General features: G+C 35.3%; 1 protein-coding gene across 2 annotated transcripts in view; it reads left to right on the forward strand.

The window, feature by feature from the left end:
• The window catches only part of LOC149794121 (guanine nucleotide-binding protein G(q) subunit alpha), a 107,970-nt gene extending 99,568 nt beyond the window's left edge, over nucleotides 1-8,402 (forward strand). For both annotated transcript variants that reach the window (XM_089968106.1, XM_089968105.1), the window contains exon 8: nucleotides 1,539-8,402. In XM_089968106.1, the coding sequence (XP_089824232.1) occupies nucleotides 1,539-1,621 (83 nt within the window). In that variant the 3' untranslated portion in view covers nucleotides 1,622-8,402. The remainder of the gene's footprint in view (nucleotides 1-1,538) is intronic.
• The last annotated feature ends 7,732 nt before the right edge of the window (nucleotides 8,403-16,134 follow it).

Genomic DNA, 16,134 nt, shown 5'->3' on the forward strand with positions numbered 1-16,134 from the left:
TCATTTTCCAGCCAAAAGAGCAAAAGTTACCTGGATGGGTTGATAGAAGAAAAATTGTTTCTGCACAAAAATGTCAGTTCTGTAATACTTACCTTCACCAAAGTTTGTTAATGACTTGTCATATTAGGTAAGAAAGAAGCCTACTGATTTTGGGGTCAAATGTCAGAGTCACTGAAAGAAGAAAAATTGTTTTTGCATACAAACTTCATTTATAGATTTTGGGCAGTAAGAGCAAAGAAATTTTTTATTTATAAAAATCTAATAAAAACCAAGATACAAAAGCCAGATTGTAAATATAAAACTTGGTCGAGGCAGCTAGGGTGTTCAATTGGTGTAAAGGAATAATCAATTCTTTTATTTGGCTAAAATTTTTGCGAAAAAGTGACATTTAATTTTAAATTCCTACATATAACTATTGCCACAAACCAGTTTTTGAAAAAGATCAATTAAAGTAATAATGATAAATGCACCCTCTCTATAAGGAGGGAACAGAACAAATTGAGCTCTTATTCTGACTTAAGTTACTGGACGTATTTGGAAAAATTTGTGGAATGGATCCAAACATACTACCCAAAGTTTAAAATTATTATGAAAAATGTCTTTATAGGAAATAAAAAACCAACATTCTAATCTTTTTTGCAGAATATATTATTAACAGATCATATTGTGCATAAACTATCCCAAATCTCACATATAAAAATTGTTTTATTGCACAGTAGGCTGGAAAAATGTCATCAAAGTGAATAAAACTGACCAGTTTAAAAAAAAGTGGACCCTTTTGTCAAACTTGGGTTTCACTTCTTCGTTTTTCTTTACTTTCACATCAAAGAAACAAACGGAATGCAAAACACCTTGGAGTTTGTAAATGAGTGGTTCTTGTATAGAATATTTGAGAATGTATGTGTTTTTGTGTGTGTTGTGTCTAAGTCAAGGAACATGAGAAGAGCTCAGGATGGAAAATAATATAAAGGTTATGCCCCATACACCTGGTCAGGTGATGATGTAGTGGAACATGTAAAATCCTGACTTGTGTTCAATAAGAATAGAAAAAAAGATTTTGGGCAGCTTGCACTTTAGGTATTAACAAGACCTTATGATTTTGGGGTTAAAAAGTCTGAGGTCACAGTTAATATGGCTCAGGTAGAATGGGTTTATTAAAATAATTGTAATACTTTAGTAAGTTTCTTAACCAAACATTGTAGATTGCACTTTGGGTAAAAAAAGAAATGTACAGATTCTGAGTTTTACAGGTGAGAGGTTTTGGTCATGGTAAATCTGACCAGAAATATTTTTGTTTTAACAAGTTAAGTACCTAATAGCTTAGCCAGTGGTCCAAGTCATGTAGCCTCGGTGGTAATTAATCTCAGATATCAACTATGCCTTATCCAGCATGGAGGACTATTAAACATGGGATTAACTTGTAATAATCTATTCATGTTTTTTTAAATATATTACAGGTTGTAGTATCTCAGGTTTTCCTTTGCTTGAGAGAGAAGTTTTTAAAAGTATACTTAATGTTGTCTTTCTTTCTTTTGCAGATACAGAGAACATTAGATTTGTGTTTGCAGCAGTAAAGGATACAATATTGCAACTGAATTTGAAAGAATACAATCTAGTTTGAGGCAGGTGACTCTTTCACAGCAAACTTTGACCTGCCCACCCAATCTTCAGTGAAGTGTCCTTGGAAATGGTGAAATAACCATTAATTCTTATTGTCAGACAGTGAGCCGCCGCCACACAACGGTTCCGTTCTACTGTGTGCATGATCGATCTGTCTGCTCTTGAGACAGTCTGAATTCTATTGCTGTATATTCTCACCATTTGCTCTCCCCAAGGTGACTTCATTTTGACATCAGCAACATCATCTGTGTAACAAACAAACCAGCAATGGCATTTTTGCATATCAGTGGCTGTATCAGAGGGAATGTGGTAAAATATTAAGTTCTCTCCCTTTGGAGGGTAGTATAACAGAGTTGTCACCCCCGTCCTGTGGGGAGTTTTGTGACCTTTACTTCGTTCTTTTCCACTGGAGCTTTTGAATAGTGTGAAGACCAAGTATCAGTTTTGATTCTTGTAAAAATTGAAGTGGTTGCCAGAGTAAAAATAGAAAGAAAAATTAGAAATTGTTGATCACATGGCTGCAGGATGACGTGACAGTGTATATGTTTGTTGGAGATACAGAGATATGCAAATTTAATGGCAACACAAATTTGTCTATTGTTTCATGTCTTTTCCTAGTGTTTTCTTAGTGGAGCTCCAAGGATGTCTAAAATGCATATGCATGTACTTTGATCAGTACATATTTATATTCAGTATAGTATCACATATCTATATTTCCTAGACAAAACTGTCTTTAGTCCTTTACATCCCTTTTGAAAAGATGGGGAGTTAGTTCAGCAAAGATCTGTGAAAAGTTTCTTCTCAAGTCTGTTTTCTGTGGCGCAAACTGTATCACTATCATTAAGAAGTGTGAATGTTTGTGATCTGTCACCTGTACTATAAACAATCAAGAAAATTTGATGAGGCTTTTTGCTCTACACTGAATTGTCATGTCACCATAGGAGAAAAATTTATCAACTTTATATGACTTGTAGCAGTTTCTTGCTAAATAAGTGTATTAATATGTGCCAATTGTGGCAAATATATAGAGCTCGTACAGAATATCACCTTTCCTCTTATTCTCTCCCCTTTAATATTCCCTTATGAAGGTTACCTCCCTTTGCAAGAAGGGGAATATTGACTGGCCTGTGTAGTTGTTTACATGCCAACCATTATTTGAGTTGTGTCATTTTTTTAATTATTTTACAGCTGATCACAAAATTTGGGCCAAAATCTGAGCTCCAAATTGTTATTGCTTCTTTCTGTTCTATCAATTGGCAATGATTTTATTTGTATTTTAGGTATCTGTAACCGATTGTCTGCTAGATGTCGAGTGTTTGTTTGTATATTTTATGTTAGGATGGAAGGAATCGTGTAAACCAATTGATAGTTATGATTGCTAAGTCAGCTATATTGTACTGCTGATGCAGCAATTTTGACCCAAGTTTTGTGGGACAGCTTTGTTAGTAATGTTGTGATCTGGTACATTAACTTATTCATGCATATCTTAATTGTAATGTCCATCCCTCTTTTTAAAACCATTGTCTACTCATTCTCAATTGTATATGAATGTAGGTATAAATGTTAAATGGAGTCTGAATTGGTAGAAATCTTTTTTATCTTCATTTTCAACTTTAAATGATAATTTATTCTCAAAATCCCGACTTAAAATCATTGTCAGACAGTTGTTTGACTTGTCTTTAAATATGTCATTTAGTTAGAGGTAAGTCTTGACATTTTTACTGTAAATGATGTATAGAATTTCCAAAGGAAAAAAAATCCCGCGATGATTCGTGGACCTTTTATCACTTTTTATCAGAAAGAAACCCTTGGTTTCAATGACCATTCAAGAGGGATATTTGTGTATATGGTTTGTTCTTTATGTTGAAAAGAATGCTTTAATAAGCCATTTTAACAACTTTATTTATTTTAATTTTTGTAATGGTTAGTTGTTCTACTTGTAACAATATTTCATATTATGAAGCCTCAGAACAAGGTAAAATAGAAGATGATGTGTGGGCAAAGTACATTTTTGCTGTTAACTCTTGCAATGCCAAAGGGAAGGATAGACAAAGAAGAAAAAAAGGGGGTGAAGGGGCTTGCATAATGTACCTATTGAAGGAAATTGTTTTTAGTAATTGTGTATATTGATTGTTTTTATTAACAAACTCAAGGGAGGAAACTTAAGACCATTCTTGAATGCAAGTATATTGACTGAGTATATACTACATGAACTTTTGAAGAACATTGATATTTTACGTCACATTTTATAACCATCAATTGCAGAAATTAATTTGAGTTCTGATGTTTAAAAAACCCATATATATTATAGACTGTGTGCTTGATGGTGAAAAAATATTTTTTCTCTAAGAAAGTTAGCCTGGGTCAGCTAGAGATAGAGACCATTAAATGTATTTTGGGAGGAGGGGTTTGATGGTTTATTGCCATGATACTCTAGCTGTAGCTCTGATTTGTCCATATCACCAGGAGAACTGGAGGATGATTTTCAAGAATACCTCTGTAGTTTGCAGCACATATTAACATGTTGCACAGCTTTGAGTCTAACTGCTTTACTTCTACAATACTTGCACTGAATCTGTTTTCCTGAATGATGTAAATTCCATCGCAATTGAATGGTTGCATTTTTCAAAACCTCATAGCTACCATTTTATTTGGGTCAAGAACGACAGTAGCTACAAAATGCTTAAGTCGATAGAAATTTGGCTTAATTTTCATTTCATAATGAATGTTTTTAATCATATTTGACATTTGCTTCATTTAAGAAAATTAAATCCTAGTTCAAATGAGTTGGGGATTCATCAGCTACAATTGCTCTTCAACCATCTGAAGTGGTGGCTAAGAGATTTTGAAAAATGTATCTACTTAAGTGCTGAAATTTACTTCCTTCAGGAGAAAGAAATAAGAGAACAAGTATTGTACAACTGAAGCTGTCAGACTTAAAAGCTGTGCAGCAGTGTCAAAATGGACTGCAAACTATGTGAGATATACTTGAAACTTGGTCTTCAGTACTCTTGATAAAAGAGAACAGAGGTACATGGCATTAAGTATTAAGGTATTAAGATACCATCGACCCATCATGTATATTGGGTTAGCTGCAGTGCCATGTTTTAGGGTTGCATCTAGGATGTACAGTTGTGCTTCCCACAATTTTTTTTATCTACATGCATTCTAAATGGTGCGAGAAATAGGCATAGTTGCAAGTGTGTGTGTGTGTGTGTGTGTGTGTGTGTATAACGTGTATTTTTCTGGCTGTCTAGAAAAGTCTATACACATGTAATGACATTATTGTGAGATGTTGGGTTCTGATGGATTGACTGTCACAGGTATTTTTTCCAGACATGCCATGAGACAGAATGGATATGCAGCCCAAACTTTTTTCTTCAAATTTGTTTAAGAGAGAGAACTCGGGAGAAAGAACTGAAAGGGTCCAGAATGAACAACAGGAAAATCTCAGTTTTCAGCACCTCATATCAAGTTCACTGTACATTGTTCTGAAAACTAAGGGGCTAAACTGGTTCACCTTTTGCAGACAGGTGTTAAGATCATGAATGTGATTATTTTCAGCTGTAAATGCCACCTTGACCATTTGAAATCAAAACAGTTCATTTTTGATTGACTGTTTCATTCATTTTCAGTGATTGTTAAACTGTAAGAGCTTTATTGACTGGGAAGATCATTTTAATAACTTAAAGACTATGTAGTAAGACTTTGAATTCAACATTTACCAACTAGTAAACATTTATTTTTACATAATATTTCATCGAGGCCTAAATATTGAAACTGTTCCCATAAATACTGTGCATTTGATGTGGACATTTACTTCAAGCATGTGTGTGATTGAAAAATGCTGTTGATCCACATGTCTCAGTATGTTTAAAATAGTTATCTTCATTTCTCTATTTCATTGCAGAGGACAGTCACATTAGGGGTGTTGCTCTTTAATACAGCATAGTAGCCATGATGATAAGCATAGTACGCAACAGTAAAATATATAATGGCAGTGGACACAATGTCAGCATAGTTACATTTAGATAGCAGTTTGCATAATAACAATGGAGTTTTTATTTGTTCCAGTGTTCACAATGTCAGCGGTTTATTTGGCAGTGTACATGATGTCAGTAGAGTTACATTAATATGGGAGTGTACACAATGTCAGCAGTTTTGCATTTATGTGGTAGTGTACATGATGCCACCAGTTATATTTATGTGGCATTGTACACATTGTCATCACATTTACATTTATATGCACACAATGCCAGCAAAGTTACAGGTGCATGGCATTTGAATGAATTTTAAATAAAAGAATACAATCTTCATTTCCAAAAGTTCTTTCAAATTGGGTTTGGATTGGTTTTGTGAGGTTTAACACCATTTTACAACACATGATAAGCTATACATGGTGGCCATTATATCTGGAAGAACTGCCAACCCACAGGAAGCTACAGGCAAACGTTATCATACAACAAGATTAATTGAGCCAAGACTCAAACTCACAATGACAGGTCAGATATGCAAGTGATCTTATAGATGTTATAGGGTGATGGTCTTGGACTACTTGGTCAACCAGGGCTCCATAAATGAACACTGAGCTTCCCCTCATTTTTTTCTCTCCTCACCCTCCCCATTTCTTATTTTCCTAGAAGAAAGGGGTACTTGCCCCTTACCTTTGAAAACCTAGATGCAACCTTGATAATTTTGGGCTGGGCACTCGAGTCTTATTTCTTTGGCACAATATAGTCTTTCATGTGCAGATGTGCCTTTAAGCATCAGGAAGTCAATCAGTTGATAGCTCATTCAATCAATCTTATTCTAGTTCAGTGAAGAAAATAACAAGGTATGGAATGCAAAGTCTTGAGATGCCTGTACATGTTGGAAATGAAAGGGGGTAATGAAGTTGAATTTGTACTAATTGTGTCATGCCACCTTATATTATTGCAGGAAATTTTGTGAGTAAATTATAACAGGTCCTAGATAAGTACATTTTGTATTTCTATATTCTGTACATGTATCATTCATATAGACAGGTCAAATGAGCAGTGATACTTGCCCCTGTGTGTATAATATAGTTGTCATTTTTGTAGATGACAGGAAATAAGAACAGATAGATCTAAAATCCTGTTCACGCTTGAATTTCATAAATTTCATACATCAGTAATTAAATGTTTACATTTTGAGTATTGAAATCAACCCTAAACATTTGCCTTTAATCTTGACATTATTGTCCAATTTTTCCATGGATATGCAGAAAAAATTGTCATTTTGGGAAATGCTGCAAGATTGGGGGGAGGGAGACAGCTAATTCAAGACTTATGATGCAAGATTAAACAAGTTGTACACCTGGAGGAATTGTGGTATAAACAACAGAAAGTTGTAGTGTAAACAGGATTTTAGGAGCCACTGTTAGCACCATTTGAATGAGGTGTATGGTATGACAGTCACCAAAGAAACTCTAAACCAGGCAAGTACCATCTATTCTCACCTTTAGGTCGAGTCCAACTGCAAACAATATCGACCCTGATCTGCTGTTGCATAATGGTCTGTTCAGTTTGCAGTTGGATTTGTAAGAAGGTAAAATTGGTTCATGCTGCTTAGTTTTCCTTCATCAGACAGATCTTTATGCCATGTTGCTTTGCTTGTAATCGGTAATTTGCTCTAAATGTTCAGCGAACACAATTATTATTAATATATGCTGGTATTCTATAGAAACTTGGTTTGCTTGTTTAATTCATGGAATATAGTGTTAACCTTATGTGACTGTCACACCTTAAGTAGGTTTTAGGTTTTGCATTTAGGTAAGCTTTCTGGCAATGTGATGAATATCTTGTATTATTATTATTATTATTAAAATTAAATGTTAGCAGTCCCTGGAGTAATTTTTGATGAGAGACACTGCTGATGTAAATTGGAGTTCAGAAGTTTCATCTTTATTGTGTTCACAGTCTGCTTCTAATGAAAATATATAAAAACTTTTGTCCAGAATATGGTACCAAATTTAATTGCATCTAATGAAAGATATAAAAACTTTTGTCCAGAATATTGAAGAAGATTGTAATATGCACAGCACTGGACAGTTCACTTTATCACATGTCAAAAGAGCAGTTGCACATATATTTAATGTCAATATAGGCATGTGGACATGTTGATTTAGATTACTGTGTGCTCTGTTTGTTTGGTTTCCTCCAAGAAAACTGATTTTTAAGGGACTTGAGAAAAAAATGGCAGTGAATGTAAAACTTAAGTGAATGTTATTAGCCTTTCAGTCTGCATGTGCAATATTTCATCATTTCTGTGCTTTCGGGTTCACAACAAAACTGTTCAGAGAGCTCCTGAAACACCCTATTTGTATAAAATCAAACACTCACTGGAATCCTTGAATGTACTTAAGTTCAGTCCCTTTGTAGTATCTTTAATCAGTGGTTATTTTCAGTGATACAATATGTTTCAATGCTATTCATAAATTCTTTATCATTAACAGAATGATTGTAGGATATTGTAACTGAATTGAAAGTTGTATGTGTTTGTAATGCCTGCAAGAAGAAACTTACTAGATAATTTGTAGGATCAGTTTTGATGGGAGGGAGCATCTCTCACATGTCACTGCTAGCTAATACGGTGACACAGGCTGATATGACATTCTGTTGTATTTAATTTGAGTGCATACCATATCTGAGTTTTTACATGGGCAAAAGTGGTTTTATGTCATTTCAATACTGAGATATTCTGTGTCATTTTTGTAATGTCATAGTACCAAGACATGGATCAAAATAAAAGGTTCATCAGTGCTTCAGAGTTTGGCATAATTTAATTTGTGCATATTTTATAAGCTTCATGGGTCATAGACCAGAAGAGCTTATGGATAGGTCTGTTGTCCTTTGATATCTGTCTGTTAGCAAGTTTCTTATTGCTACTGTTGTTTAGATTGATGTGAAACTTGCACACACATTCATCCCATGATCTAAATGGTCCTAAATGAAAATAGCATTGCTTAGACATCCAATACGGCTACTTCAGTAACCAGCTTGAAAATCTTACCATTGCTCCTCCTTAATGGATGGTCATACCTGCATGGGGTTTTCACTAAAAGATGTCTTGTGACGTCTAGTTAGTCCTTAAGGGAAAGGGTGCCAATCTGACATCCAGTATGGCCAACACATGGATTATTCATAAGACTTCTTTTGTTGTCTAGTTGGTAAATGAAGATGGTGCCACATTCATTCAGTACATGTGCCACAGTGGTCATCTAGAAATAGTTACTTCTCCTAAATTATAGACAGTCACATCAACATGAGGTTTTCTTCTGATGTCTAGTTGGTCCTAACATGATGGTGCCACTTGCTTCTTCAGTAGGGCTACCACAGTGACCATTAAGAAAATGTTATTGTTACTTACACTGAATAGATGGTTGTGTCAGCATGTTTTGTTTTGCTTTCTACTGAAAGATGTCATATGTCGAGTTGGTCCTAGATGAAATTGATGCTATTTGGACATTCAGTTTGGCTGCCACAGTGGTCATCTTGAAAAGCTAATAACTATTCCTGAATGAATAGTATCAAAATTGGATTTTCTGTGACCTTTCTGAGAGATGCTGCCAGGGCATGCGAATGTGTGAACTGCTTAAAATTTGTACCAATTCACACACTTGGAGACTGGTGATGTGCGAGAACTTGTGCAAATTAGTTCATGCATGTGAAAATGTACTCAACTCAGTATACAATTTGTATTTAGTCTTGCACCCTTACAGTGCTTGTCGCGACATGAGCCATGAGCCATGCAGGTAAAGGTATTGTAGCACTTGTTGCAACACATCATTTTTTGTAACTGTTAAAACGTCTGGATTCTTCAACTTGACATAAATGATTGTTTAAATTTGATTGGCACACCAGCCCTGGAGCAAGCTTTCTGTCATATTTTGAACCTTGCATGAAGGAAGTTTGTTTCTTCAAATCCATGTTTGTAATACAGGTTGCCTAGAAAACCCGAAGTGGCCAATTCCCAGTGTGGTTCATCATTAGATGGCGATTTCGTTCAATAAATACTGGCTGCTGATAGTGACGAAGACAATTTACTTTTAAAATAAGGAAATGTATCAGATGAATGGAATTGGGAAAAGTTATAATGAAGATACCTGTGAGTAATTTGGAATCTAAGAATGGTGTTAAATGAGTCTCATGTACATGCTGAATGGACAGAAACAGATGGCATGCTGGTTAACCCCTCATTTCAGCGTTATTTTGAAACTAAATGTAGAAAAGGCAAAATAACAAGTCTAATTAAAATACAATTTAAATAAAGAGTGCAATTGTAGATTCTTCTCTCATCACAATTTAGCCCTGTGGAATCATGTGTTACAAAACCATATCCCTTGTTTAAGTATTAAGTAATTTATTAAATAAAAATGTAAAATTTAATTATTTGATCAAAATACCTGTCTGAACAAGCAGACAATGGCATTAATGGACATAAAATCCTATTACATCATTATGGAACAGATAATAATAATAATAATAATAATAATAATAATATGACTGGTCAACTGAGCAATGTTCCATAAATCTGGCATACAAGTCCACAATGTACTGAAATTTTGGCAGAGCTTATGTTAATGAGAAATCTTAGTTTTGGTTTAGAAGTATCCAAAAGGGGTACCTGTGAGCTGTAGAAAATTGGACATAACCATAAAGAACAGCTATGTATTCGTCCCATTAGACAGCACAGAACAGTCGGACAAGATTTTTCTCCATTTTAAAGCGGAAATCCTCTTTTCTCCTGAATTGAATAAGATTTTTCTTGATATAGTCTGTTTTTTATATTATATCCGACCAGTTATTTAAAAATGTTCTGTGTGCTCCCATTATGCAACAACCCTTGTAAATTATTTGTTACCTATATTAAAGTTAGCACACAACTCTCATAAAGTGTATTCTAATAAGTCGAAGGTTTAAATTCATCCAGTGAATCTTCATGTAATGGAAACTAATAGCAATGGAAAGAAGAAGCATGCTTGTAAAACATGGCGTCCCGAGTTGTTGAGAGAGACCACGACACAAAAAGTTTAGATAAAGGTTTAAAAAACGTATGGAAATGGGAATGGCTGGAGCGAAAAGTTGATGGAAATTTAGTTGGTCTTAAGAAAACTGAACGCTAAAGGACTGGCATTTTGTGACCTCTAAAATAAAGATATGAAGTATGGTAATTGCAGTTGGAAGAGTTTTGAACAGCACCTACAAAAGAAGCTGCATACGGAAAAATTGAAGCTCAGAAGGCATCTAGAAAAAGTGCAGTTAATTGCTATAAGAAGAAACATTTCTTGCATGAGAGAACAGATGTAGCCCTCTGTCAGAAAATGCACACTGCATGCTGCCAATACAAGCACCAGCTTGAAATGAAAAAGGCTGTCATTGAGAAGGACAAGAAACAATTGCACATTGAGCCCAAAAAGTCCGTGGTGACAAAAAGGAAGGCTAAAGAAATCTTTGCCAAAGCAGCAAAAAGAGCTCGACTGCCATATCAACAGGTTGTGTCCAGTGAAGAAAAAGACAGTGACTGTATGGGATTAGTTGTATATAGTTGATGTACTTAGGTGTTTATTTTACAGATTTGTTATGAAAAGAGAGAAGTAGAACATATTTGCTGCAAAAATTGAGAAATTGTGATTTAATTACGATGTGAACACTGACATGCAGATGAAATAACTTAAGCATCAATAGTATTGGAGAAAAAATTCATGTGATTATAAATATGGTGAATTTATTGAAGTCAAGTTGAACATTTTTGGTAAGTTTATTAGTTTTTCAAATGATTATTTTGGTTTATTTAATGATCATAAGTTGCACTAGGAGCAGTTTTGGATGAGTGCAAAATGTGTTTTTGGTTGGGGGCTTTTGGCCCCATGGACCCTTGGATCGGGGGCACTGCCTCTTGAGACCCCATTGGGGGAGGACCCACAAACACCCCCCTGAAAAATTTTTCAGGTTTTTTTTATGGAAGACCAAAATCATGTCTGAGAACATTTTTCATGCTTGGGTAAGGAACAGTTAAAAACAATCAAAAGATTAATGTTTAAACAATTGGAGTCAATACCCTAAAGGTTTTGATTGCAATAGGCTCAAACACAGAGGAGCTGGAGGAGAGAAATGGGTCTTGAAGTGTTAGGTAAATGAATTATGGCCGTTTTCTCCTTCCCACCTTTTTTGTTACATTTCCCCCTTATTTTATGACATGGGGGGAGCTTGCCCCCTTGTATAAAATCCTGGCAGCATCTCTGCTGTTGGTTGGTTGTAGACAAAAACGATGCTAATTGGACCTCCAATATGGCTATTACAAAAGCCATCATAAATTTTTTGTTGTCGCTACTTCTAGAGGGCTGATTATATTAACATTGTACTTTCACCAAAAGATTTCACAATATTTTCTTCATTGTAAATGGAAATGGTGCCAATCCGATACCTAATATGGCAACCATAGCAGCAATCTTTAAAATCTTGTTATTGCGACTCATCCAAAATGGAAAGTCCTATCAGCATGGTGTCTTCACAAAGACAATACTTGGGTCCTTTGTTGGTCCTAACTTAAGAAGGTGCCAAACGGATGTTTAAAATGACCATTATGGTGGCCATCTTGAAAATATTGTTACTGCTACTCCTGTTAATTGAAAAGTCTGTTTATATGGGTTTTCACCAAAATACGTCTGATTATGTCCTAAATAAAAATGGTCCCAATCTCAAATGTAATATTCGACAACTGAAGGTAATTAAAAAAAAATTACTGCTAAAGAATTTCAGAGATGGGTTCAGCACTCGGCAGTTAAAAGTAAGAAATGTCTATATCTTGAATTCATGGAAATTCTTTTCACCTAGTATGTACTGTCGTTTCCTTAGAGGACTTTTGTTGATTCTACACTTTACCTTCAACTACCTTTCCTGAATTATTGAATTATCAAAGTTCACATTATGAAGGACAGATCTTGCAGTCAGATCAGTTGCATGTAGATTTGCATTAAAGGGAAAAACATTTTAAATGGCCCTTTTCAGTCCCTATTTGTATTTTCTTGATGCATTAAATGTAGAGATATTGGTACTTCATTTATGGTAAATGTTGTGCGTTCACATACTAATTGAAATGAACACAACATGTCGAGAAACAATAAAATATTACAATTTTCAAGCATTTTCACACCCGATTGGCCTATGAATTATTTGCTGAATTTAAAATGATACCAGTAACAAGATGAAGCCAGGTTGGGTTGGATTTTAGCAAAGACGCTGAATGCAATTTCTTGAATGAGATGTAAATGAATGATGAGTAAATCTGACACGATACTCGTGCACATAATATGGATCAACGGATATAACAGAATAATGCACACAGTTAAAGAACGGATAGAAAAAAAATATGGCTCGTACATGGAACTAATCAGATCTTGAATGAACAATCAAACAAGAATCATTGCAAGGAATTTGTATACAAATGTGATTGTTATATGGGCTTATCACCAGACATGATCTATGGATAGAACTTCTAAACAAATATAGCTGATATATGGATCTATCACCAGGGATAATCAATGTGTAGAATTTAGAAACAAATACGACTGATATATGGATCTATCACCAGGGATAATCAATGTATAGAACTTATATACAAATATGTCTGATATATTACCAGGGATAATCAATGTATAGAACTTATATACAAATATGACTGATATATTACCAGGGATAATCAATGTAAAGAACTTATATACAAATATGACTGATATATGGATCTATCACCAGGGATAATCAATGTATAGAACTTACATACAAATATCACTGATATATGGATCTATCACCAGGGATAATCAATGTACAGAACTTATATATACAAATATGACTGATATATCACCAGGGATAAACAATGCATAGAATTTATATACAAATATGACTGATATAGGATCTATCACCAGGGATAATCAATGTATAGAACTTGTATACAAATATGACTGATATATGGATCTATCACCAGGGATAATCAATGTATAGAATTTATATACAAATATGACTGATATATGGATCTATCACCAGAGATAATCAATGTATAGAACTTATATACAAATATGACTGATATATTACCAGGGATAATCAATGTAAAGAACTTATATACAAATATGACTGATGTATGGATCTATCACCAGGGATAATCAATGTAAAGAACTTATAAACAGATACAACTGATATATGGATCTATTACCAGGGTCAATCAGTTTATAGAAGTTGTTCATACATGTGTGATTCATCAACAAGTACAATGCATGTATAATTATCTTCACTCAAATAGTAATACTGAGTTAGACTTTAAACCATGATAAATATTGTTTCAAAAATGGAACACGATATATATCTTGTGACACCCAGTCAACAATCACAAGATATTTCTGGTTCCACAGTTCTCATTAATTGGTCAATGAACAACCATGCATGGTCTACTCGTCTGCCGCAGAATCTCTTGTAAAACCTTTTTCTCAGCAGATTGATTGGTCCTGAATATTTGATCCGATTAAACCAGTACCATCCTTCAAATGAACGTCACCATCGACCTCGGCATCCTAGTTACATGAAACCTGACATGAGTTTATGACTCCCCATGAGCAGCTATTCAGCTGATGATTGCTTGTCTAATGTGGACATCTTCATGACAAAACCTCTCGATACTTTGATAATACAGTGACAATTTACCCTGGTTATGGTCAAATCATCACTAGCTCATCTCTCAATGTATCCACTTTTTATACTGTTTACAGACTGATCAACATCATCTGCCTGGGTTCAAGTCTAGGAATCGGCCAATGTGGGTATGTGAAAAAGCTTGCCAGTAGCTTCTCGTGGGTTTGTTGATCTTCCTGGGGTGTTCCCGGGTTCTTCCTCCACCATTAATACTGGCTGCCATGCATAGCCTATCATGTGCTGAAAAATGGCGTTAAACCCCACAACAACAACATCAATTAGCGCACCATCGGCAGTTAATAAAACTGCGATCTTGCCAGCCACTATTTTGTTAATTGTGTAATGACAGAAAAGATGTCCACTCCTGAGACTTTGAGGTTTACCTCAAATATGACCAATATTGTTTGGGTTAGCGTTAATGGAGTGGTTGCTGAAACCTGTGAAATCGGTCTTTGTTGCAAACATTGAGAGAAATATTGCGACTCCAGCCAGAGGGCCATCACGTATACATGCATGCCTGGTAATTAACATCAAACTCTACCAATCATGCAATGAATTGAGCTGCCAACTTTTAAATCCTGAACTGTTATCTTCCATAGAAACAATATCTATGTTATAAGCTTTGTATTCTTTAGTGGTTTTGACATTAGCCATGCTAATAAGGGTTTTGCGTCCAAGCTCCTCTAACGTGAAGAACTGATCTAAACTTTGAACCTTGGTAACTGTAATTTCCGCAATCCTGTTTGTGTTGTCTTTACATCTGTCACAACAAATCCTCATATAAATGGATATCCCTAAAAAAACTCATAAGCTTCAATAACCCATTTATTAATTTGTTTTTAGTGAAATGCGTGAAAATTGTTAGGATCTTGCTATAAACCGGTATGCCTATGAGCAATCTTAAATTGGCCCAGGAATTATTTTTTCTGAGTGTTAAGGTCCACTTTTTTTCTGAGGCCACATTCTGTTGGTAGAATGAATCTTTCACGTGCTTAATCACATTGTATCCCATGGATTATGTATTATGCAATATGCCCATGCTTTATGCTGCCAGCATTGTCAACCTTGTTTGCTTCCAGCATCATTTAAAATATCCACATGCTCTTTTCCTACTTGTTTCTTGGGACTGTCGCATCAGTTTGATGTCGAGTTGCTGGTCCTGCTCACCTTGTTTAGCTTGAGTACGCTTCAACATAGTCTTTTGAGGTCATTTCATGATAGTCGGTTGTGTCTGGAAAACCTCTGATCTTTTTGTCACCCATGTTCTGAGCCCAAGATCTGGACTTGCTAGCCTTTGTTAATGCCTTTGTTAATACAAATTTAGCGCTTTTGTTATTAATAAAAATATCTACGTAATCTTTAGTGAAGTAATGTGTAGGAACAGTCAGGTCCGTCACACTTGTAGGCTTGTTGTACCACACTGTCTGGTCCCCTGAGCCATGTAATCTACATATTGTCTATGGGCACATCCAGCTGGTTAGTTGTAATCATACTGTTCCCCATGTCTAGGGCCCACAACTGGTGTGTTGGGTGAATCTACCATAATAACAATCTTGTTGCCTCCCATGTTGAAGATGCCATTAATCATGTTGCCTCCCTTTTGCATCATTAATTCGGCCTGTTAATTAATGTATTGTCTGTTTATGTATATTTTTGTTGCCATATCTTGGGCCTCGCTGGGATAAGCTAAAGACGTGATCTTGTTGCTGTGTCAAGGTCACCGGCCTTTTGAATCCTGAGACCAATATCACCTGGCGTGCCATTGGCAATGAAGACTTCCATATCACCATCGGCAACATTAGCTGGCTTGGGG

Source organism: Sinohyriopsis cumingii, chromosome 8, assembly GCF_028554795.1.
Source record: "Sinohyriopsis cumingii isolate HCF-2022 chromosome 8, ASM2855479v2, whole genome shotgun sequence".
Taxonomy (NCBI): Eukaryota; Metazoa; Mollusca; class Bivalvia; order Unionida; family Unionidae; genus Sinohyriopsis; species Sinohyriopsis cumingii.